Genomic DNA, 26169 nt, shown 5'->3' on the forward strand with positions numbered 1-26169 from the left:
ATAAAGCCTTATTAGGCTGACTTTTAATAGCATTTGTTCAAGACGGCTTATTTTGCAACTGAAGAACTTTTACGTGTACCAAAATATCTTCTTTTGACGTTTTATAACGATGCTTTGTATTTATCGGCTAGTTAAGTTCGGTTTTGATTAATTGCATGTCCAGATCTCAGACCTTAACCATATGAATATATTTTATTTATTTGTTTTTCTTCGTCATTATTTTTTCCTTCTCTATTACTACTTTTGCAACACCCTCGTATTTATTTGAATTGGTACAAAGGATTGACATGAATGACATCCAACCGGTCGCTTTTTAACGCATTAATTTTGGTTTTTGTCTTTTTTTTATTGAGTTGTTAATCAAAAAGTTCGTGGTAACGAACTATAAGTAAGGAGCGACCCGGCTCAATAGTAGTAGTTTGATACCAGTAGATAGATCAAAAGAATAAGATTTTTATGCTGATTTCAAATATATAAGTTTCATCAAGTTCAGTCGTACCCATCAAAAGTTAAACAAAAGTTCCTGAAACAATTTGCCTTATTTTCGAAAAAAAGGGGGAAACACTCCCTAAAAGTGATAGAATCTTCATGAAAATCAAATCATCAGATTCAGCCTAACAGAAAACCCTACTGTAGATGTTTCAAGCTCCTATCTGCAAAAATGGGGAATTTTGTATTTTTCGCCAGAAGAAAGATCACGGATGCGTGTTTTTTCTTTTTTTTCCAGGGGTGATCGTACCGATCCAGTTCTCCTAGAATATCGTGAGAGGGCTCATTCGAACGGAAATTAAAAGTTCTAGTGTCTTTTTTAAGTGACCAACAAAGTTGGAGGGCAACTTGACCCCCTCCCATGCTCATTTTTTTCCCGATGTCACCCAATCAAAATTTTAAGATATCCATTTTGTTCAGCATAGTCGAAAATCCAAAAAATATATCTTTAAGGATGATTTAATCCCCCAGTTTCCGGGGGAAGGGCTGCAAGTTATCAACTTTGCCAATTGTTTACATATAGGCTAGTATTGGCTATTGGGAAGTATACAGACGTTTTCAGGAGGGATTTTTTTCTGGTCGGGGGGGGGTCGGAGGAGGGGGTTACTTGGGGGGATGTTTCTCTGGGAGAAGGGATATTTGTATGAAGGGGGTACCGTATTTCTGCCACCCAGTTCGAAAAATCGATCGTTTCCCGCCACTGAGCAAACTGTCGTCTTGACTAAGCAGCATCAATGCCCGCCTCTCTTTTTCAACCAGCCGAAAATCCAACGAGGGGTGCCCTAACTTTTGGCAAAAAAGCCGCAACAATAAAATATCACCATCCGATGCAACTTTTGGGTACCCTGTTCGTGGATCCCTCTCCACTATGAAATTCTGGCTATTTCCCTGTTGCAGTATTGATTAGAAGTTAGCACTAGTCCCCCTTTTTAGAAATCCTACCTAAGCCAATCAGTTAAGTCATACCTGTGAGATGGAACTGTAGCAAAGCACTTAGCCGGCTCACAATGTTTGTTTCTGCTTTGGCAATTACGAATAATACAAATTCGCACCATTATTCAGTGACTGACAAATATACACTGACCCGCTAATGACAGAGTAAATGGGAGTAGTTATTTGTACGCGCCAAGGATGTAGTGCCAAAAATCACTAAGACTTGATCTTACTGTTATATTATTTATATACATGGATCCACATGAACCAGATAGTTGAAGAGACGTCACAGCAAGCTTCTCTGTCCCAACCTTCCTTCTGGAGATATGTATCAAGAGATCCTCCTAGCGCCCGCCTATCTGCTCAAGCTATCCCTGATTCCGAGTGGAATTCATACTTCTCTGCTAAATTCTTCCCGCCAGATTACAGTCCGAATATGAAGATAAGCTTGATAAATTTCTGTCTAGTTGTCCAACCGACAATATTGTTGTTTTGGTTAATTCTGTACTGCAAGCAATCCAACGCCTTAAACGTAAGAAATCTTCTGGCATCGATAAAGTGAGCGCTCTTCACATTCTGCATGGAAGCTAGTTGCTGGTAAACCATATTGCTCTTTTGATGCAGATGGTTGTTACCCAAGGAGTTGTACCTTCTTCTTTCTCGATTGGAGATCTCACTCCAATTCCAAAGAAAGGTAAAGTCGCCACCCAGTGCTCGTCTTTCCGCCCTATAACGGTGGCTACTACCTTCTGTAAGCTTTTCAAACTTCTGTACATTGACCATCTGAACGCGAAATGCTATGTTCCACCTTACTAATTTGGATTCCAGCCACGTCTTGGTTGTGCCCACGGTTTTTTGGTTGTTGTAAACGCATTGATCGATGTTGATGCATCAGGTGAAACTCTTGTGTTAGCCAGGCACGATGTTCGTAAAGTGTTCGATTCCCTCATTCACGCCGCTATGCTACTCCATGCTGCAAAACGTGGAGTAAGCCCTTCATATATCATAGCCCTTCGAGACGAGTATTCTCGTCTTTAAAGTTCGCCAAATACTTCACCCATTATCTAAAGCTGACGGCTCTCAAGTGTACGCTCCAACCCCCTGATATTTTTGTCAAAGTGGAAAAAGGTACCCGTCAAGGTGCTGTTTCTTCCCCTTCACTCTTCAATAACGGAGTTCTTGATGCACAGTCAGCTGTTACCACTTTTCTCATATTTCCCGGTCTAGATTTATCTCTCGTATGTTATGCAGACGACATTCTGAATTTGATCCGCACTATCCAGGGCATTAGCGAGATTTTTGCAACGCTACAGTCTGTGAATGCGAAAGTAGGTCTTCAGTTCAATGGTGAAAAGTCCGAAGTTGCATTCTTCAACTGAAAGCAAGCGTCGCCTGGGAATATTCCTGTCGGAAATAGTAGGATTAAGCCAGTAGATCATATCACCTACCTCGATTTTTCCCAATGGCTCGACAAAAATGCAGACGCGACAACTATTAATTGCTCACATTGAACGTAGAGTTGGGTTATCATAGGCTTCTTTTGTGATGAATAAGTTACGCTTCAACCGCCATCATCTTTCAAAACTTTTCAACTCTGTCGCTCTATCACATTATCTGTACATATTGCCGTTTTGGAAAATGATCACAAAATCTGACAAGTCAAAAATTCGTTCAGTCTTCTTCCGGTTCGCAAAATATCTTTGACGTTTTCACCCTTGTACCCGCAACTCTTACCTAGTTAGAAAATTCAGCTTTGCTGACCCCATTATAGCTGTGGAAAAGCAAATCCGTGCTTATAATTCCTGTTTGACAAAGTTGAACCATCCTTGATCGTCGGCACTAGCCCAGTAGTTAAGATGTATTTGTTGTGTTTTTTTTTAGTGTTTGTTTTCGCGCATCGTGCAATTGTTGCAATTTTGAACTGATAGGTGATTTAGTCTCTTTTTGTGCGGGTCCAATTTAAGAGAAGCTGGTTATTCTCAATCTTGGTGTCAATCTTTCTCTGATAATATATTGCGTATAATACTAATAATTTAACTGTTTATTAATTATCCATTCGTAAAGAAGTAAAAATTCCGTGATTGAATAATTTCCTTGTTTCTGATATTTATGTATATCGGAGTAAAAGAATCATTTGTTCAAGACCAGCAGACGAAAGTGTCATTTAATTGTTTTACCGTTTCTTGTCATATTTGGACTAGTTGATATGATCATCTAGTGTATATTTTTAGTTCACTAATGATTATTTGGGTTAATTATTTACCAATTGCGGCTTGATACAACGATGCTCATATTGCTTATGTTTTTTCAGTACTTAGGAGTTTAAAAACATATCACGTGCCTGTAGTGCTGTGTATAATTGAGTTTTTCTTTCTTGTCTTTGTAATTTGTTCTAAGAGCTGATTTGGATCTTAGCTCCAGCGTTCGTCACTAAGTTTATTATCACTGCTAAGTTTATGTCTATTTCTTCTTTTTTGTCTTTTTTTCGTTTATTGCTCCGTCTTTTCCTTTTTTTTGTGTATCGGGTTTTCCTTTAAATAATAATAACATAAATGTTCACAAATGCCAAGTACCAAAATATGAATTTAGCCTACGCCAAAACTAAAATAAATACGAAAATATAATTTGCCTAATATGAGTAACAGGATATAACTTCACAATAAACCTTTGAATATAGCCAAATACAACACAAAACATAAAAAGAAACAAGAAAGAAAGGATTCCATTTTTGATGGAACAGAATTCAGTTGTGGGATGGGGCATATCTCCTCCAGATGTGCGGTATCCGTTTTTCTAATGTATGTTATATCTTCCTTTTTCACTCAAAAAGTATATAGCCTAACTAAACATATAATATAACCAAATTTAACTAAGTAATGCAACTAAACATCTTTTGCTGGTTATTTAGAGAAGGTTTCCTCAATGAGATGTCAACTTTCAAAAATCGTCTACACCGTGTGGCAGAGCGTATCCAATATTTTTTCTTGGAGGGGGGGGAGGGGTTACAAAAGGATTTTTATTGGGGAGGTTTACGAAAAAACTTTAAAAAACGCATCAAAATTTGTTTTTATTCATCTTTGTTACATTTTTACGAATAAAATGTTTCGGGGGGAGGGGAGGGGCTCCAAACCCCCTAATACCCCTCCCCTCTCTAGATATGGTTTTGCCGTGTGGTTTTTGTCCTACTTGATGGGAAAGGTCCACGCGTTGCTGTGTTTTAGTAATATATCACGCGTTGCTGCCTGGTGAAAATATGTGATGAGGTGCTGTATGGAGGCTTAGCGTGGCAGAAGTGTGCCTGTATAGGGTGTAGAATATGCCCCGTGTGGTGGACCAAATTGTGCTCTGAGATGTACATTAGGTGGTTGAAAGTGAATAACCCCTCAGTAATATATATCCTCTTGAATTATCGTATTCGACTTGGATTAATGATTGTGATTTCTTTTTAATTAGTCATTTTCGGGTTATGATTCACCCATGTTGCCTCCTGTTTCGTCAAGTCGGTAAATCCTTTCTTTTTTTTGTTATTGACGACACGAAAATGAATCGAGTTTCAACCAACTGAGCTGCCTCTGAATGAACAATGTTTGAATTGTCTTCGCATACGATCAGTATCGTTTATATCCTAACTGAAACGCTGGTCTATCATGAAGTCAAATGAATTTCCATTGTGTATCATGCTACCCATGGATTTAGCCTTTCATAATTGAATTCTTTATCAATTGAATATTCATATTCTAACTCATGCAAAAATGTGCACCTTCGGCTGTATAATGGCTAGAAAAAGGTTTTGGCAAGGAACTTAGTATAAGCCGAATTTTCAGACAGAAAGTTAAACTGAGAAATCTTCTTGTTTTTGCCGTTTATCTGTTATTTGCATAGTTTTTTTTTCTTGAATTTTACGATGTGCATTTATGTGCTTGTGTTTTGCAATATGCACTATATCCAGCTTATAAGATACTTTATTCTGTGTTTTTTTACGAGTAGGGGAACGTAGCATTAAACTCCATTGAAATTAAGCAAAAATTAAATTAATAACAAGTAGGATTTTTCGGTTTTTCCCTTTGTTTTTTTTTTTAGACGTTACAGACACACATTCATACATGCATGTATGAATTCGCATAATTGTTTAGACGTTACAGACACACATTCATACATGCATGTATGAATTCGCATAATTGTTTCTTATGATTATATTCAAAGAGGCTGATCATGACCAGTAGCATTGCAAGTTTACACGACTTTGTGTCTCCAGTTCAGTCTCCTTTGCCCCAGGTCAGGTTGGCAATACGGAAAAATGTGGGTGGGAGAAGGACTTTTTCTTTTTTTTAATGAAGAAACTATAAAATATTATTTCCAAAATTTAGGCGAGATTTTGTTCTTTCCCATTATTTTGAGTGACAAGAGCAGGAAACCTATTTTTCAAAATCGAATCGGTATCCCCCCCCCCTTCTCCCTACCGGTGCCTATGTCTGAGAACCTGAAATTGGTTGTATTTTCATGGTTATACGGTTTTGGTTTTGAGTATTTGAAGTGACCTCGCACCAAACCCCTCATATCTTTTGTTTTTACAACATTCGACACTATACAGCTATGAATTGACAAATTAATTTGACAGTTTGTAGTTTGATACGTTGATTATTATAGATTTATAGGTTTTTGCTGAATGACTTTTTTTGCGATAACAGCAAATGCTTTCGCAAATAGACACTATCTTCCACTTCCTCCTTTGTGGGTTTGGTCTTAGTTACAAATCTTGAAAGGAAGAAAGATAATATTTTTGTTTTTGGAGAATTTTTTAGTATTGTTTAAATACTGAAATGTTGATAGTGTGTTAGATTTCGCTGTTGAAATACAGTGATTATATATATTTCAATACAATTGGCCCTAACAAAAGGTATTTCAACTTGTGCTGACTTTAAACACAACATTATGAGTAGATACGAAGTTTGGATATCTAAAAAAGGCGAGTATTTTTCTTTTCTATAATCCTGGGCCTCGACAGAATTTTAGGGCCCAATTCATTCTTTTTTTTATATAACACGGTAAGGATGAAATCTGTTAAATTAAGCTAAGAATAGTAAATTTTATTTCAAAAGCCAGATAAACAAAATAGTGATACCACAGAGAAACAGGCGTGGCTAGTGTTTTATCGCCCGGGGACAATGTCGGTTTTTGCCCCATCCCTCCTACTATCGCTATCACAATAAGTAAACAAACCAATAAAACCTCTATTTGCCTGTGCCCGTCGACAGCCGTCCTCCCTTACCCCCTCCTCTAGCTACGCCATTGAGTTTCTTGTAAAGTGTTCTGACTCTAAAACTCTTCGTTCTTTTTGGCTTAAAATTTCATAAAAAATGAATCAGGATTTGTGGTCTTTTCAGTGGCTCAAATTTTGAAATAGCAAAAATGGGTACAACAGGGGGATAACAAGCAGATACTTGGACAAATAGACGGTTTTGTCTTTTTATTACTCCGACTCAGGGCTGTAATACTTCCCTTTTCGTAAAATGCCCCTTTTCTTCCCTTGTCCTAAAAAGTACATATAGTTTAATCAAATTCTTTTCTAAATATAGTTTTAATATCCCTGTTAAAAGCTAAGCTTTATTTTATAAATTGTATATTAGTATAAATGCGCAAATTTATGTGTTTTTAAAATTTATTCCTTTATATGTGTCCATAACTCCGACTCCAAAGCATCTTACATTATTTCTGTTACTCCGGCTCCAACTCTATTCAGCAGATATTTACTGAAACTCCGACTCCACCACACCCACTCCAACTGCTATTTAATATGAAATAAATATCGCTGATTTATTATGCTTCTACTCTTGCGATAACAGCAGATACTTGGGCAAATAGACGTTTTTATCTTTTGGTTTGTTCTCGAAATTTGATAGGAAAAAAGATTAGAAGCATTTTTTTTTTTATTTGTGTTTGGGATTTCGAAATGTATTAAGTGTTCTTTGTTCGAACTGTTGAAACAATGTGGATTATGTTCCTGCCCAGCTAACTAAATTTGATAATTAGGAAAGGCAACGCTATGCGTAGATACGAACTTTGGATATCTAAAAAAGGCGAGCTATTTTACAATATAAATTACTTTCGGTGTCGTCAGGTTCGTACACATGAGGGGTGGGGGATTAAGGACCCATGCTCCCCCGCAATCACATTAACAATTTCTCCCGTTTTCGACTAAATTTGTTTTTTCCTTCAATTGCCCCTCCTAAAAGGCCCTCCACCCAACAAAAAAATCATGTGTATTCGTATGCGTAGTATGTTAGCATAAATAGAGGCACAGAGTTTAGGCTACTTGTCAAAAACTTTGTGACCCAAACAACTTTTTTTTTACTTTCCTAAAATTTCATAATAGCCGACTCTTATTTTATAATCCAAAAAGTCACAGAAATAATCCAAAAAGTCACAGAAAAGTCACAGAAAGTCACAAAAACACGTCATAGAAGTAAAGCAATGGGTTTCAACCAAACTTTTTAACACGGCAGCATAGCACACAAATCTCTTTTTATTCTTCGGGACTTTTAAGTGCTTTTAGTGAAAATCAAAATATTTTTATTTTTAACTCCAATTATTCTATAATTGTTATGTCTTGTGAATTTGAGAAATAAAGAAATCTCTTAGTTATTCCCTTGATGGTTTTTGAACATGTAGTGTAATTTCCCAATAATCTAATATGGGGAGAATTTTGAAGTCTTAAATTATTACATACAAAGAAAATAGTTGAGGATATTGGAGTGATCACAGGGGTAGGGGGGATGATTTTGTATTTGCGTCCAATTTCTAGAAGATCAAATGCGTAATAAGAGCAAAATTTTGTAATATTTCATAAGCGCTGAATGAATGTAGTTCGTTAAGTTTTAGAGAAAAGAACATCTCATTGATCATTAGTGTAGTGACTTTTTGAAAGCCACATTTGAACACGACAACTCATTAACAAGAGTCTGGGTAATATTGTTTGAAAAATCCATGAGAATACTCGTCCCATTTGCAACTATGTATTTATGTGAAACAGGATTTTCTGTCATCAATAAAGTCCAAGCTCCATGGAAGATTAGATGTCATCAAAGAATTGAAAGTAGCTATATTAGAAAGTAGCCTCTCCCCATTTCACCATGCTTTGTGATGAAACAAAAACCTGCCCATCCATCCGTGTGACAATTCTTTCTAAAAGAGGATCTTTTCCTACCCTATTATTATTATTATATTTTTTTTTAAAAGCTTGAGTGTCCATGTCCTGGCGAAAAATCGTTTATGAAATATATAAAAGCCTGTGAAAATCCGGAAAGTAAAATATTAATGTAAAATTCAAAACTTTCTTTGACAGTTTTGAATATCAGCTTTAAAGGGCTGGGCACACGTAGCTGATTTCAGGAACTGATTTCCAAATCAGCACCGATTTTAAAGGAAATCGGCGTCGATTTGAGGTTGAAAAATTTTCAACAGATTTACAAAATCAGCGCTGATTTTGATCTTGATTAATGCTAACAATTAGGGATGCAAATAGTCCATCAGAGATATCTGTGGTCAAAGACCTGACTTGTGAGCTTGATAATTAAACTGAGAACTAAGGTAGGATTAATCAAGTAACTATAAATAGACTCCAGTTGACTATTTGTGTCCATGATTTTTTGTTTTGAAAATTTTGCGCAATAAATTTTTCTTCCAACCAAATTTTTCTTACCGCTTTCGTTTGTCCACTGATGCTTAAATCAGTTCCCGAAATCAGCAACGTGTGCCTAGCCCTTAAGCACATGTCCAGGGGTTTTTATCGGGAAGGGGACATTTTGAGAGCCTCGCCTCAAAATGTCCTTCAGTCTCGCCTTTCTTGCTTGCCTGTCTGCTCCGTTCTATTGATTTTTTTTATTATTATTTTGGTTACATGGTAGTTTGTGTCATCTTGGGGATTAAACACTATGATAACAGATTGTGTATTTTATTTAAAGATTTATCAAATCTCCCTTTGTTACCCTTTCTGAGCTACTTGCAGTTTAATGGCATCCTATCCCCCACCACCTAATACCTAAATATAACCCATCCGAAAGTGGGCTAATTTGCTAAATTGCATTGGAGATTCATCAAATCTCCCTTGTTACCCTTTCTGAGCTACTTGCAGTTTAATGGCATCCTATCCCCCCACCACCTAATACCTAAATATAACCCGAGGGTAAATCCGAAAGTGGGTTAATTTGCATTATTTTGTACTTATTTCTCATTAACATTTAGTTTGAAAAATAATGCTGGTACTCCTATGTTAAACGCACTCTTTTATATAGTGCTGGTTTGGTTAATGCTAATGAAATAAAATAAAATAAGATGAATATATAATAGTTTAGGAACAAATCTTGGCTATATATTTGCACATTAGGGGGGGGGGGTAAAGCATAGCATATATTATTACGTAACCTAACCTAGGTACCTTCACCCCCCCTAAACCCCCAAAAATAACAGTTTAAATATCGTATACGCAATCAAAACCACGCTATACATTGTATTACCCTATAGCGGTGTCTTGAATTAATCCGTCTAAAACAGGTTTTTCGTGACTGGGTTCCATTGCTGTATATAAAAGAGTGCGTTTAACATAGGAGTGCCATAATGCTTAACTGAAAACTTTGCTTGCTTGATTTTTTTTTAAGAATCATAATTTTGCACTAAAGGTGATCGGGGGAGGAGATTGTGATGCAATTAAACTAGAAGCGTCTCTTAAAAACGAATTGGTAATAATTTTGTAAATTATATGAAGAAACAATTTTGCCATTATAGAGCTCAGAAGAGAACATAAACTCTATTGTTACCATGATTGTTGACTATATCTTTTCCTTGTGTTAATCTTTTACTATGCGTCGCACGACATTCCTTTTTTCTGATCTGAGAGATTTGAGTCTCCTCTTGACAGCAATGTCAGTTGAGACTTCTTTCAATATGACTAATTTTCTTCTTTCTCAGCACAACGCCATTAGCTGCAACTACTTTCAATACAGCAATTATTAATTCACCTCAGCTTCAATCTAAAAAGAACAGACAATCTTCCTTTATAGCAGGTTTTTTTTTTTTTTTTTTTTTTTTTTTTTTTTTTTTTTTTTTTTTTCACGGACATTGCTAAAAGCATCAGTCAAACCTATTACACATACAAAATCAATCCCTTTTTCAATACTGACACTACAGCAATTACATTACTATCAACATCACATAAAATCTTTTTCTACCACTTTCCTGTATAAACTTATAAACAGGTCTGTGTTCCTTTTTTTAAATCCCGAAAGCATCAGTTTAAACTTTTTCCTTGATTTATAACGACCAAATGGGTTGATTATCCGGTGCTCGATTCATAAATGCATTTGTCCTTTGTGCGTCATATGTTGAGCAAATATATTTAAATGCTTTAGAATGAATATCTTACGTAGTAAACAATAAAAATACAAGTCATCCAATTCTTCGCCTCCACTCTTAAACGGGTCCTTTTTTGGTAAGCTGAATCGAAATATAGACATACTAAATTGTTAGTTTTACTTTGGGTGGTTTTGTTTAGTTTATATTTTTTAGTTAGTTGGAAAGGATGTTTTTCTTATAGGAGATGGTCGTCTCAAGGCATGGCTTTGTAAATGGTAAATTTGAATGATATCATTAGCAACCTAGGTGGCGCGTGCAAGACTTAAACGTCAGATAGGACGCCATGACGGATTTTGCTAGGGGGAATTTCCAGTTATCCAATGTGAGGATAAATAAATTGAGCCCTTTAAATGGACAACTAAATAGCAGTGTCTTCATGTATTAACATTAAAGTCATTTGGTTTAAATAGATGATACTGGTGCATTATGCGGGCACCACGAAGAAGTCATGTTTGGTTAATGCTAATGAAATAAAATAGGATGAATACATAATAGTTTAGAAACAAATTTGGGCTATATATTTGCACATTGGGGGGGGGGAATAAAGCATGGCATATGCTTACTATTAAATACATAACCTAACCTAATCTTGGTACCTCCCCCCCCCCTAAACCATAAAAAACAATCGTTTAAATATTGTAGCTCAATGAGAAACAACACTTTGCAATCATTAATCTATAGCGGTCTCTTACAAATAGCCCGTTTGACGGGTTTCGTGGCTGGTTTCCTTGATACAGTTTATAGCGGTGGGCCCGCATAATGCACCAGTACCAATTAGATCTATGGACACAGCAGGGCAAGTAAGGGCTTACGGTCTGAAAGGGAAGCTCTTAATGTCTGCGTCATTAATCTTCCTCAATATGAGGGAGGGTAATGACCTCCCTCCCTCCCATCTTCATGTTATTAAAGATGGGACATAGACCTTTTCTGTTTGGCGATGCACATGGTGTTAGATTATACTTTTTTCGGGGGGGAGGGGATCTTATGCAAAAAAAAAGAAATAGACCGACTATTGTTTTTTTTTGGGGGGGGGGTGCTTTCGTTTTAGGCGTGCTCTTCAATTGAACGGAAAAGGTCACATCTAAAAAGAGGCAAACACGCCAAGGTTTTTCAAAACTTTCCAATCATCTTGTGAAAACGTATGGCTTTAATACTCCCCCACATGACTACCACAGAGCGCTAGTTTCAAGTTCCTATATTCTCAAATTTTTTATTCTTCTTTTTGATAGACTAAAAAAGGTGGATATTTTAATTATGTAGGCCCTACAATTTAAAAAAAATGTATTAATAATAAAAAAAATAAATAGTAAAATTTGAAAGAGAAAATGGTACTTGTCTGTTAAACAGAACACCCTCAAGAATTACGCTGTCTAAGATCCGACAAAACCGGTTTGAATCGGTTATGATTTGCTTATTCCGAGTGAAAAACTAACGATTTATTTATATTTTAATTAAAATTTAATATTTAGAGGGGGCTAGGGGTTAGGTTAAGTTAGGTTAGGCTGGGTTAGGTATTTAATATTATGCGTTCTGTGCGGCTTGATTTCCATAATTCTTGGTTACAGTTTCTATAATTTTATTTCTAAAGTATTATATTATCATCGTATTTTGGTATATTTCATTAGGATTAACCTAACTTCACTTAGTTAGGATTAACCTAACCTAAAGTACCAAGAAAATAATCTTATATTTCAATAAGCACTTTTAGTTACGGTTAAAACTAGACTTGGATGAAGTATTTGTATTTGCACCTTATCCTCTGGCCTTCCGTAATTCTCAAGATTTTTACTATCTCCCCTATAATTTCTTATATACTCCATTTAATTCGCCCTTTTATCCCCCACCCCCTTGAAATGCCCTTCACAAGTCAAGTTGTCATTATAATCTAAATCCACACCCCTGATCTCAAGTTCAAGAATATACCTTAAAAATAATTTATTGATTAATAATTTACTAATTAAGATACTAATTAAAATACTAATAATTTAAAAAGGTTGTAAAGTCATATAATACGCCATATAATTTGGCCCAGAGAGACTGTCTACAAGCACAATCTTTAGTTGATGTAGATGGGGTAACTGCAGGTTTTTATTTGTATAGAGGCAGTACACAATCTCCTTGGGTCAAAGGAATGGAATAAAGTCTTAGAAAATAACGAGTTTGACCAAGGATTAAGCCTTATAGTATGCACTAAGCTAATCCTTAGTAGACAATTTATATTTGGGTCTATAGGCTAATAAGTTTTGTCACACAAATGTGTGTAACTAATCCCTTACTTTAAGAAAAAAAGCTATGCTTACCTTATCAATTATTTACAGTAGTTCTAACTTGTCTTATTAGTATTTTTGTTTCGTAACCATTGTTGACTGTATGATAAAGTATCGGGCTTTTACATGGAGTTTAGAATCACAGTTCGATGCCAAAAACGAAGAAAAAGATTTATTAAATTACTAAAAAATAAGTCACTTCCAATTTTTTTATAATCCCCCCAACTAAAAAAAATAAATGCTACGTAACAATGGTTGTTACAGGAACCTTTTCCTCATAACTTCTTAGTTCAGGGCTCTAGTCAAGGCCGTATTCAGAGGAGGGGTAAGGGGGTTTGAACTCCCTCTGAATTGTTTGTCCGACTTTTAAAAACATGTTAGAAATGCATAAACGTTTGTGATGTATATTTTGTACCCCCCCCCCCCCCAAAAAAAAAGTCTTGCATAAGCTCTAATGTGTATCTGTTAAATAGAGTGAAGTTATAATATTGTAGAAAATCAAGAAACCTTGCTTTGAGAAAACTGTCTGGTTCATCTGCTCTATCAACGTACAATAGCTGCACCATGATGGACATTGCTTATCTTAAGCGACTTTCACACTACGTGCATATTTTCTCTGTTAAGTGGTAACTTACATTACATTAAATATAATGTTTCACACTTAAACAAGTCCTTTCACTCAAGGCTAATGTAAAGATCCATTTAATCAGCATTTAAAATCATCACGATCATCATAAGCAAACTATTCAAAAAGTTAAAATGTGGAATGATGATTCAGTCTTTGATCAAGCGTGAAAGGCTTTCCAGGAAAAGTTTATTAATTGGTTTTTTTAATTTGTGGCTGGTATATTGGCTTTTCCATAAAATAGCATAAACTTATGTAACGTAAGGTTCTATGTAGATCTCTAGTCAAGAACGTATCCAAGATTTTTTTTTGTTTGGGGGGGGGGGGCGTACAAAAAAGGGTGGTTGAATTTGAATGAGAAGTATTTTAAAGAGAGAGAGGGTCGAGGAAAAAGACAGTCCCTCTCATATAAAAAGTAATTTATGTTCGTTTGAAGTTTTAATTTTGATGCTTCCTTTCAGTTGAAAAAAAACTTGTTTTTAATTTAATTTGGACAGGATTGAGTTGACGTTTACTGTTTTTTCATATAAATATTTCCAAGTGAAATGTATAACATTTTTTAAATGTGAGGTATTCTGATTAAATATCATTTGGATTTTACCGCCTGAATTTCATTTGGACTTACGGTTTTTTATTCCGTCTCTTCTGGTTGTAGCAACAATTCTATTATTAATTCTTGTATGGCTTTATTATAAAAATATATCATAGCAATTCTAAACACGAACAGGGAGGACACTTCTTATCATTCCCTGAACAACTTGAGTTTACCATTATTTAAGATATCAAACAGTTCGTGGTAATGACCTGTGAGTAAGGAGTGACTCTGCTCAATGCTAACCGAAACTCTAAAAAAAAGGAATTTTGATAGCAATAGATACATCAAAACAATCAGGTTTTTATGCTGATTTAAAAACTTGCTCATCAAAAGCTACACGCCTGAAATTTGCCTTATTTTCGAAAAAAGGCGGAAATACCCCCTAAAAGTCATAGAACCTAAATGAAAAATCACACCATCAGATTCAGAGTATCAGAGAACCCTACTGTAGAGGTTTCAAGCTCCTATCTGGAAAAAGTGGAATTTTGTATTTTTTCCCAGGGGTGATCGTATTGACCCAGTGGTCCTAGAATATCACAGGAGGGCTCATTCAAACGGAAATTAAAAGTTCTAGTGCCTTTTTTAAGTGACAAAAACAATGGAGGGCAACTAGGCCCGTTTTCCCCTAAAGTCACCCGTTAAAAATTTTAAGATAGCCATTTTGTTCAGCATGGTCGGAAAATATAATAACTATCTCTTTGAGGATGACTTAATCCCCCACAGTCCCCGGAGGAAGGGCTGCTAGCTATGAACTTTGCTCAATGTTTACATAGGCCAATAGTATTGGTTACTGGGAAGTATGTAGACGTTTTCAGGGGGAACTTTTTCTGGTAGTGGGGGGATCTTTCCATGGACGAAGGGATGTTGCTATGAAGGGGGTGCCGGATTTCCCAGCATTGTTTAGAAAAGATCAGAAATAAATAATAAGTTTTCAACTGAAAAACTTTTCATCTGAAAACTTTTCAACTGAAAAACTTAAAACAAACAGAAACTATTACATATATGATTGGGTTTGCCCCCTAGGTAACACCTCGCTCTTTACGCTAGTTTTTTTTAGTTCTTTCATAAGAGCTATTTATTATAATTTAGCGAACTTTAAACTTTAGCGTAAAGAGTGAGGTATTGACCAGGGGGGCGAACCTACCAATATACGTAATAAAAATATACGAATATAGAAGTTTGTTACGTAAGTAACGTGTATTTATTACTAATAAAAACGTTCGCAAAAAAAATTAAACAACTTTCGAGAAAGCCATTTAGCCAAAAAAAAAATTAAAATTAATATTCAAATTTCGTTTTAATTATTCATGTCCGGTGAGCCAAAATCAAAACCTACATTAATTTAAAAACGTTCATAAATTAAATAAAAAACAAGTATTTTAACTGAAAGTAAAGAGCGACATTAAAACTTAAAACGAACAGAAATTATTTCGTATATGAAAGGGGATGTCCCCTACTCAACACCTCGCTCTTTACGCTAAAGTCTGACTTTCTCACAACTCCATTTTTAAGAACAATAAAAAACTTTAGCGTAAAGAGCGAGGCGTTGAGGAGGGGACAGCTCCATTCATATACGGAATAATTTCTGTTCGTTTTAAATTTTAATGTCGCTCCTTACTTTTAGTTTAAAAAACTTGTTTTTTTTTATTTAATACACACAGAAACTTTGATTTAAAACAAATTCCTATGGTTTTCCTGTGTATGTTGTCTTGGACCGAGGAAGTCCACGGTAAACCAATATCCAGTTTTCTAGGGACTCAGGTTTTCCAAACATCGTATCAAAATTGGTGTTGAAACAAGATGCTTGACCTGGTTGTTTCTTGGTGGCCAGAAAAAAAAACCTTTACGCGGGAAATCGAATTTCATCATTACAGTGGGTCCCGGAAAACAGCAATTTAATTTTTTGGAAAAAAATGGAACTGCTGATGAAGCAACGGGTTTCTTGGACAACCGACTGGTCCTCCAAAGAACCACGGAGGTCTTCTACGATTTTCTTGGGGAATCTAAGCTGAAAAAGCAATGATTTTCTTGGGCAGTCGATTGCTTCTCCAGAAAACTGGTAAAGTCGCCCTAGTCGTCATATTTACCAAAAAACTTGTAGGCATGATTATTTATGAAAACATATAGTTGGCGGTACGCCATGCTTGACGACCCATCGGCTCTTATAGGCCTTCAATACTCAAGTTTCAGCCAGTTTATATGCAGCGATTGGTAATTTTAAAAATAAGTATCAAACAGGGAAAAAGAATCAAACTTTGTATTTGGCTCTTCGAATCGAGAGCACATGTAACTACAAACACGTCGAAGGAAGCAGCATCTTGTACTGCGGAAACAGACCGCTATCTTTTCAAACTGTTTTGTTGCAACACTTTCACTCCACTGCCAAACTTGTAATTTTAGCTTCATTATTTATACTCGTCATTATCAAACCTTCCTCCTTTATTTTCCTGGAAGATCCCACCCTTTTGCAACAAAGTATCCCGGAGAGTTCGTAGATGTAATCAAATTGTCTAATTCCGCTTTATTTCCCCGCTCATAAGATCAGATAGGACATGATTATTGAGATTGCCTCTTATCTGACGAGAAATGTTGATGTAAATAAAAAGCAATAAGAGGAGAAGTACAGATAATCAAACGGTTCGTGGTAACCAACTTTAAGTAAGGAGCGATGCGGCTCAATAGTACCCGAAACTATAAGGAACATTGTCTTGATAACAATAGATACCTCAACAGAATTGAATTTTGTTGCGTATTCAAAATATCACAGAATAAAGATATAGCAGTAAGTTTACCACAGATAATGTCTGGCTCTTCACTCTCGGTGCGAACAAACAGCTCCTCCCATTTCTTCTTGCATTAGCGCGTACAAACAACTCTTCTCATTTGATCTGCCATGAGCGGCCCAATTACCCTGGATCACGTATTTTGGCAGAAACTTTCTCAAAATGCCTTTGAATCCAACTTGAGACTTCGAAACCTACTTTTAATTCCTATAAACATCTAATAATAACATTGCACTACTAATTAATGATTTTCGTATATGTATTGGAATAAATTAATTTAAGATTAGTGTCTTCAAAATTTAGTGTTCCAACGTTGAAGCCAAGTTTCGCGTTCAAGAGAAATCTGACTTGTCTACCCGTGAAAAGATTTAATGGCGCTATGTTTCTACGTTCTCTGGAGCACTCGCACCTCGGTCCGGGTTTTTATAATGGGTGAGATAGAGAAAGATCATACTGCCTATAATTTATATACTGTGCAAAATATATCACTGTCCTTTGTACTTTATATATTTCACTGTCCTTTGTACTTTAAATTGCCAATAATATCTCAAGATGTTTTACTTATTACCAGAAACTAATGTATCTGTATTCTTTGCTGAAATTTGGAAAGGAGTCCAACTCACAGCTTAATGCCTTTAATGGTTATCTTTTTTTTATAGATGAAAGAGATGCAATTCAAAAGAAGACTTTTACCAAATGGGTAAACAAGCATTTGAAAAAGGTATGTTAATTTATAACAAGCATTAGAAAGGTATGGTAAAAGTTATTACTGCTGTTTTGGTATTATAATTCCCATTATTTCATATCCGTAAAATTAAATTTAATTTGCAGAAGTTATTTACGTCAATAATTCCAAGAAACCTCGTCCGTTACAATGTACCAAAAATGGAATACCAGTATTCCATTCTATTTAATTACTATCTATTTTATTAAATCTATTTAATTACTATTTTATACAGAATTTCTTGCCCACAACAATCCAAGCTTCTTGAGCCGAATAACTTTTTTACGTTTGCAATAGTATTTTAGTATTAATAAAGTGATTGATGGATTGATTACTAATTATAAATAATGACCAATAACATGTTTATCTTGGAATTTCCTTTCTTAATAACAATTTTTTGTTTACTTTTGTCTTCCAGAGGTAGAGGAAGGTCACAGCCTTTTAAGATCTCAAGTGGATATGTAAATTACATATCTGAATTAAAGTGATTAGTGTATGACAGAAAATTGGCTTATTGCATTGTGATTCAACACATATACATAAGATGGAAGACAAAAAAGAGACTCTTTTTGGGGAGAACTGATAAGAGGGGCAGGGTCAAAAATTGTTTTTTATGTAAAAGGTACTGGTTGTAACCGTAAGAGATAGCAGCAACTCTATGATCCATATTGCCCAATAATCGTAGTTGCGTCTTATTTGGACTGTATCAAAAACCAGGATTGGTGAGCTGTTTGGGTTTTGGGGCTACTGCAAGATATTTGTTATAATGTTCCACATTAAAATTTAGATTTACAATTAACGTATGTTGCTATTATCAGATGGCCCATCAATTTCTTTGAACTCTGATTTCCTTATTATAAGAAAGTAAGTTAGAATTCAAATAGTTGCAGACATTTCTTTGGTGTAGAATGTATGCATAGCCTTCTTCCTTATTCCCAATTACAAATACTATACGTAAACAATGGACAAGTTTTATATCTTAAAGACCTTTCCCAAGGGGCTGTGGGGGGTCATAATATCGCTAAAGGCATATTTATTTGGCATTTCAACTATGCTGAAAATATGGTTATCTAAAAATTTTGATCGAACGCTTTTGAGAAAAAAAGAGACGTGGGAGGATGTTTTTGGTCACTTAAAAAGGCTACTAGAACTTTTATTTTTCGTTCGAATGCGCCCTCTCCCGTATACTAGGACCACTGGGTCGATTCGATCACCCCTGAAAAAAAAGACGACAGACAGATAAACACTCATCCGTAATCTTTCAATGGCAAAAAACACAAAATTCCACATTTTTGCAGATATGAGCTTGAAACCTCTACAGTAGGGTTTTCTGATGGTGAGATTTCCATTAAGATTATATGACTTTTAGGGGGTATTTTCCCCTCTTTTCGAAAATCTGGGAAATTTTCATAGGCTCGTAGTCTTTGATGGATAAGATTAAATTTAATGAAACTTATATATTTATAAGTTTATATTTTATATTTATAAGTTAACTTATACACACAATAAAATAATATACTATTCCCGCATAGGCTCCCTGGCCTGTAAAAAGGGTGAAGACATATTTGTTAGCTAGTGAAAAAAAAATGCCACTTACTAACTTAAAAAGAGGAGAGAAAAAAAGCGTAGAATAAAAAAAATTAAAAAAGATTAAATAAATGAATAAATTAATTTCCAGACTCCTTTAAATTCTTATTTTTTGTATGATGTCTTAGTGGGGTCTTCGTTATTATTTATTCTTTTCTCTATTTCTTTGATTCTATTCGTTACTCAAGCTCCACACCACTGATAAAGTTGGGAGTAGAATATAGTAGAATAGGTGATACCATAAGAGCAGCGGCAACGACATCCTTCTCGTCGTGACTAAGGATGCAAGTATTTCCTAAAATGAAATTAGCAGTATTATTATAATTGGTAACCTTTGCATATCGAATTAAGTAGTTTTGCCTTCGGTAAGAGTTGGAGGATGGCTATAATTACATTTATTGCTCAGCACAGAGCATAATAATTATAATCATATTTGGTGTTCATTTGGCAGTTCCAAGATATTATACTTTTCTTGAGTAAATCCATTCTGTTCCATAAATGGGATCTTTGCAATTTCTCATCCTGCATAGAGATTAACGACCATTTGTACTTGAAATCATCTCAAGATGAGTTTCATTTTGTGCCAAATATGAAAGGAAAATTGGGTAATTGTTGTATGGTGCCAAGAGAAAAGATGAAAGATACTAGTAGAAAGGTACTAGAAAGTAGAAAGCTACTAGTGTCTCGCCAGTGCAATACCCCTTGCTGAGTGGCGAAGAGAAAAGATGAAAGATACCTGTAGAAAGGTAGTAGAAAGTAGAAATGCACTAGTGTCTCGCCAGTGCAATACCCCTTGCTGAGTTGCCTAGAGAAAAGATGAAAGATACTAGTAGAAAGGGACTAGTAGAACAGTAGAAAGGGACTGAATCATTGCATAAATAGCATCGTTACTGAGAGTTCGTCCACTTTCAAAAATTGCGTGCAGTCGTTGGCGCGTGAAGGCATTGCATAGAGGAAGTGTGCCACGCGTGGCGGAAAAAGTGGTACACTGAAATGCATGTGAGGTGGTGGAAAGTTGGCAGCCCCTTGGCTGCTACCTGTTTTTCTTTTCTATTTATCCTGTTTTTCAAGGATAAATAGCCGCCTCAATAGAGAGAAGAATTGTGTTTTTCTTGTTTTAATTACACTCAAAATATTTATCAACCGTAATTAAAACAATGTTTGCGACAATTTAACGCACATCACAATTCTTAAGCGCATCACAGTTCACCGTTGTTAGCTAAAAAAAGCGGCAGCATTAAAATTAAAGAAAGGCGTATCTCCTGAGCTTCCTAACAAAATAAGAAATAAAACAATTTTTTTTGCAGGGGCTATTTTACGGGGTAAAAATTGTTTTTTTATCTGCACATTTTCTATTGTGATTATGTTTAAATTCCTATCTTTTGGTACGGCGCTAATTAAACCAATACTGTTCGTCTTAATTCAAGAGAGGTATCAAAACTATGCTGTATTGGGTAATCCTGAATTAGTTGAAAATAACCTCTGAAAATTTGCTGGAAGTTGACTGAAAACTAACCTTGGCAAATATTTGACATAGTAGCGAAGTCGTGTGGATAAATAGACAAGAAATCAGATGCGCCATAGAAATGCTTTACTAACGGTCGATTACTAACGTTAAAAGCGTTTATTATTAACGATTAGTTACGGTTAATATCTCAATAAAATTAACCTAAGTGGTTTACTTTGGGTTTTTGAAGGGTTTTATAATTAAGGAAAAGTGAATACCCAAACATAAGCACAGTACAGATTAACACAAAAAAATTGTCTTTAAATATCCACCTGGAAAAATGGAAGCTAAACGCGGAAGAATCCAAATATTCGTGATCATTAATTCAAGAAAGCAGATGCAGTTCAACGTTTGTTGTTAAGATTACGAAAGTAGATGGATAAATTGTCATGAGATGAAAAAATAATAATGTCATCTGCGATCATAATATTTTCAAAGGTGGTAGTACCTCAGGTAGTTCCTTGATAAACATAAGGAATTGGTTCGGTCCCAGGTCTGAACATTGAGGGACCCCGGATCTTATCAAATAAATACCAGATTGGATAGCATTACGACTATCACGAAACACAAGTTTTCTACACGGTAGATAAGGTACAGAAAAAAAATTATTCACTTTGACGAAAAGCAGGGGTTTTGTAATTTCTTTAAGTATTGGTGTCAACTGAGGGGGGGGGGGACAATAGCCCTCCTAGATCCTGAAAAATATATTTTTTGTATCTTCATTTTTTTTTAATCGGAGAAATTTACCATCCTAGATTTTGAAATGCGTCTTATATCTTTATTAAAAAATAAAAATAAAATACTTGTTTCCACCCCCTGTATTTTTTCGAATTGTGCCACTGTCTTTAAAACAGTTGATGATAAACAAAATAAAAGGGTTTGGTCACATTAAGAAATGTAACTAAAACATGCTGATCGCCATATGGTGCATGATCGATCTTCAGCAGATTTTGATGAATCGCCATTCTCTGTTGGTTTGTCTTTTGTGGAAAGCATTTCAAATTTTAGTTACGGTGCACCTCGAGGTACACCTGAAATTGGTTGTTAACTAAATTTAATTCAGTTAAATTTACTTGAGTTGGTCTTAGAGGGAGTTTCACTCATATTCCCATGTTTGGAAACAAAGGAGAAGGGAAATCCCTCTTAGCCTGTTCCAGCCCCTTGTAAAAATTGCGGTCTAAAAGGGACTTCTCTGTTTTAACCTCCCTTCGGAAAATATGCTGTGATGCCATTTGAAGGGTCAGGCCTGTGTGACATATAGATACCCCCCCCCCCCCTTCATATGTAAGCATTTTTTGTGATAGGAAGGGCTCTAACATGGGGAGAGGTAAAAAGTGGGAGCCCTTGTTGTTCAACAGAGTTGTCCAGCCCAGAAAGAGCTTCGGGCTCGTGTAGCCTAATGCTAATTCTCAAGATTTCTCTTATATTTTGCTTATAATTTATTTGCCCTATTGACCTTGGGCTATATCCCCAAAATGCTTTCTCCCGCCTCCAAACTATTCTCCTGCATATATGTCGGATTTCTCTTTCGACAACTCATCGCAGTACCAAGTCGCCTAAGGTCAACACAGCTACGCACGCTCATCCTCCATCCCAATCTATTCAAAGCCTCCCTTTTTACACCCGCCCATGAAGTTCCCATTTCCTTTAAATCTTTCTTTATGACGTCCTCCCACCCCAGACGACGATTAGAACTAAAATGGAAAGTAGAATATTTGTTTTCTGCCCGTGGCCCCCTACAAATCTTATGATTTTCTGTATGTTATATATTTTGTTAATAATTGTTTTTTTTTCGACCCTGTCCCGAAATGTTTTCCCTAACATCTTTGTGTTCTCGCTAGAGATTCCCCTGAATTTTGTTCTTGGAATTAAGCAAACAACGCCAACAAGCATTGAAAAGTTTAAAGGATGACTGGAATCTTTGACAACTTTATTGACATCTCAAGCAAATTTGACAACTTAATTAATTAAACGACATTAATTAATCAATTTATCTTTGACAATTGGGTTCATTTGGCTTCAGGATTTTTTTTTTCTTGCCAACGTTCTGATGCAACACGCATCAGATTGCCAGTTGGTCAATGTCACGTTCTGTAGCAAAACATATCAGAATACTGAAGTTGATTGGTGGGCGGTGCACTATTCAATAGATCTGATAAGAAGATTCTAAAATGAGTGATAAAATCTATAACGGCCTCAAGAGGCAATTTGTTTCACCTCTACTGCAATTTCTACGGCAATTTGTTTCTACTATTGCAAAACACATCGAACTGCCAGTTGGTCAATGCCACGCTATGTAGCAAAGTATATCAGAATACTGAGGTTGATCAGTAGGCGGTGGACTATTCAATAAATCTGATAAGAAGGTTTTAAAATGAGTGATACAATTTGTAGCACCTTCCAGAGGTATTTTCTTTCGTCTCTCAACAATTATGATTTTCCTACCCTGTTCTAAGACTTCTCCTTTAATCTTTCTGCTGAGAAAGAAGCAAACTGGACAAACAACACGGTAAAAACAAACGTACTTTCACTTGACGGCATTATTTCACGTTTGATCAGCGTACTTTCTAGTTGTTGGATTAGCGTGAAAATACACTTTTTTAGTGTATAGGTACTTCTGCCGTATTTTTACATTCATCGAATATATGTTTAAACTCGATCAGTGTACTGGGAGGAGCTAATGACAATCAACTCTTGCGAAAATGGGTCATACCGCGGGGCATGACCGATGCAAAAATATCGTGAAAGGGGGTCGTCGTCCGGGTTTTTGATCTATTGGGATTAAAAGGCTACACAAACGAAGACCTTTCACTTGTTGTTGTGGACTTATTTCGGAAAGGTAAGTTCTTTTGATTTTTTTTTTTACTTTTATATAAGTCTTATGAACTCTGCAGATAGAATAGTAAAATTTTACTTTAGCTACTTTTGGCTATCTTGGAAAGGGGTTAAGTTAGGAAAATGAAAGTTTCAGGGATGCGTCTACAGGCTAAAGTATGTACCGGGAAGGTGTTTTGAAGTATTTACCTCCACTCCTCCGTTTAGAGGATCCTAACTTTTGATGACTTTCAAAAATCTGTGTGTTATAAAAGTGAAACCTTGTTAAATAGATCTTCTGCTTAAATAAAGTACAACAAAATTCTTTTCAGCTTCACAACTTTGCTCAATCCCAATTTATAAGGTTTTAAAGATATGCAAATATAATTCCAAATTAAAAAAAACATAGATACGGCTTAAAATTCTACTCAAATAACAGGAATTGCTAGCTGTTTTGTAGGCAAATTTCAGGAGTCTCCAGAGGCAAAACAAGTGGAGGTAGGTACTTCAAAATACTTTCCCGGGACATACTTTAGCCTGTAGACCTATCCATGAAAGTTTCTTTCTTCTAGCTTAAGCTCTTTCAAAAATAGCCAAAAGTAGCTAAAGTAGCATTTTACCAATAGAATTAAACAACGCTCTCAGTGATTCTAGGCGTTTACCCCTCCCTGGAAAATACCCAGCGGGGTATAATATTCAACGGGGGTTTTTTTTCGGGGGGGGGGGTAAACACCACTGACCACTCTCTGTACAGTGGCGTCCATTTGTGAAATCAAAAGAGAAAGGGGATTCTTATCAGAAAACACTTTTATAATACACTATTAATATACATAAAAATTCTATTAATAAGATTTTCATGTTTCTTTCCATTTTTATACATGTTGTCAAATAGTAATTAGATAATATATTTATCCGACTTCAAATAGATTGTAGGATTGTACTAATATAAATTAAGCAAATTAAGTGACATTTGAGTTTTGTGTTAGCTTCAAGAGGAGGTACGGGATAAAAGTCATATACAAAGGAGCGCTGGTCTTTGAGTCCCGGCTCCTTCCAATGTCAAATTTTCTGATAATCGAATCCGATGTTTTACGGGTGGCGCCTCATCTTCGCAGAGAAGTGTAATATAATGGAATTGTCTGATTTTTATTCTTTAAAAAAATCATGTGATTCAGAATTCAATCCTCCATTTGAGTGTAACAGCCACTTCCTCTGGAAGCTCCAGTCAGAAAATTAGAAAATTTCTGGAATTTCCACATTGCATCCCACACTAAACCACGAAATTGCAAAAGTTTTCATATAGTTTAGTATGTTGAAGTATTCTAGTAGTTGAGTCAAAATTCAGAAATTCTTATTCACTAAAAGTTTTTTCTGTACCTTCATCTGTATGTCAAATTTGAAACATCTGAAAGGTGTTTTGGCTTCTACAGTACCAATGGGAGCTGTTCTGTCATTCTGTTTTAGCCTACCTGCCAAGAAAATGGCTGAAATATATTGTTGACTTCTTTTTTTTAAAATGAGCTTTAGCTTATTTTAACAGGTTGGGTCACAAGTCACCATACAGAAATAAACTAACTATGTTTCTTTCAGAAACACATTATTCATAGAACATGCTCTGTAGGGTTATCAATATTTAGGATGTGTATTGCAATATTTTGTCATACTCTTGATGAACATAAATTATCAAACCATGATCTGCTGCAAAAATATAAGCATTTATTCTATTTGCTTTATTACTTGTTCATTCATGCTTAAGTTTCTACTCAAAAGAGCATGATAGTAATATTAAGCTACAAATTAAGGGTGTGATTCACTATGGAAAAGGGGGGGGGTGCGCACCGAAAATTTTCTAAAGCCATCTTTTCCAGTTTTGTAGATTGCCAAACTTCATTGTAGATCCGATCTTGACGGCATCAAATTGCAGAACTTCATGGCAAATCCTAGTTTGTTCATTTTGTTCATTGGAACTTCATAGCCTGCGAGAAACAATCTGAACACTCCCCCTGACCATGATAAAGATTATGTTGAAGGAAATGAATTATCTGAGCCTCTAGACTCAGAAATGCTATATTTGAACCAAGATGAAATAATGGGAGCTGGTTTAGCAGCTACAAATAAAACATCAGGATTGAGACAAACATCCTCAGGGGACTCGGGTATCCGTGATATGGAGCCTAGAAGGCAAGCACTTGCAGATCGGCTTGCTTTGCTTCTCCTTCGATTAGAATCAGAGAAACATGTAGCTGCCTCAACTGTTAGTTTTATTCTTGAGAACTTTAGGCTTCTCTTCACTGATTCTCATGAAATTGTAGCAGAAGAACTTAAAGAACGTGTTGCTAAATGCATCTCTTCTGTTTTTCAGCCAGATTCGTTTAAGAAAATATGTGATGAAATTGAAAGTCATTATATGCAGGATCCTTTGCTGCTTGTTACAGAC

General features: G+C 35.7%; 1 protein-coding gene across 1 annotated transcript in view; it reads left to right on the plus strand.

Annotated features, from left to right (window-relative positions):
- Window positions 1-26169, plus strand: part of shot (dystonin-like protein short stop) — a 429136-nt gene that overhangs the window by 24712 nt on the left and 378255 nt on the right. Inside the window, 1 exon segment of the mRNA XM_089095886.1 lies at window positions 17760-17821. Within this exon segment, the coding sequence (XP_088952012.1) occupies window positions 17760-17821 (62 nt within the window).

The sequence above is a fragment of the Artemia sp. Qi Xiang Cuo genome, chromosome 10, assembly GCF_049724085.1.
Source record: "Artemia sp. Qi Xiang Cuo chromosome 10, ASM4972408v1, whole genome shotgun sequence".
In the NCBI taxonomy this organism is placed as follows: Eukaryota; Metazoa; Arthropoda; class Branchiopoda; order Anostraca; family Artemiidae; genus Artemia; species Artemia sp. Qi Xiang Cuo.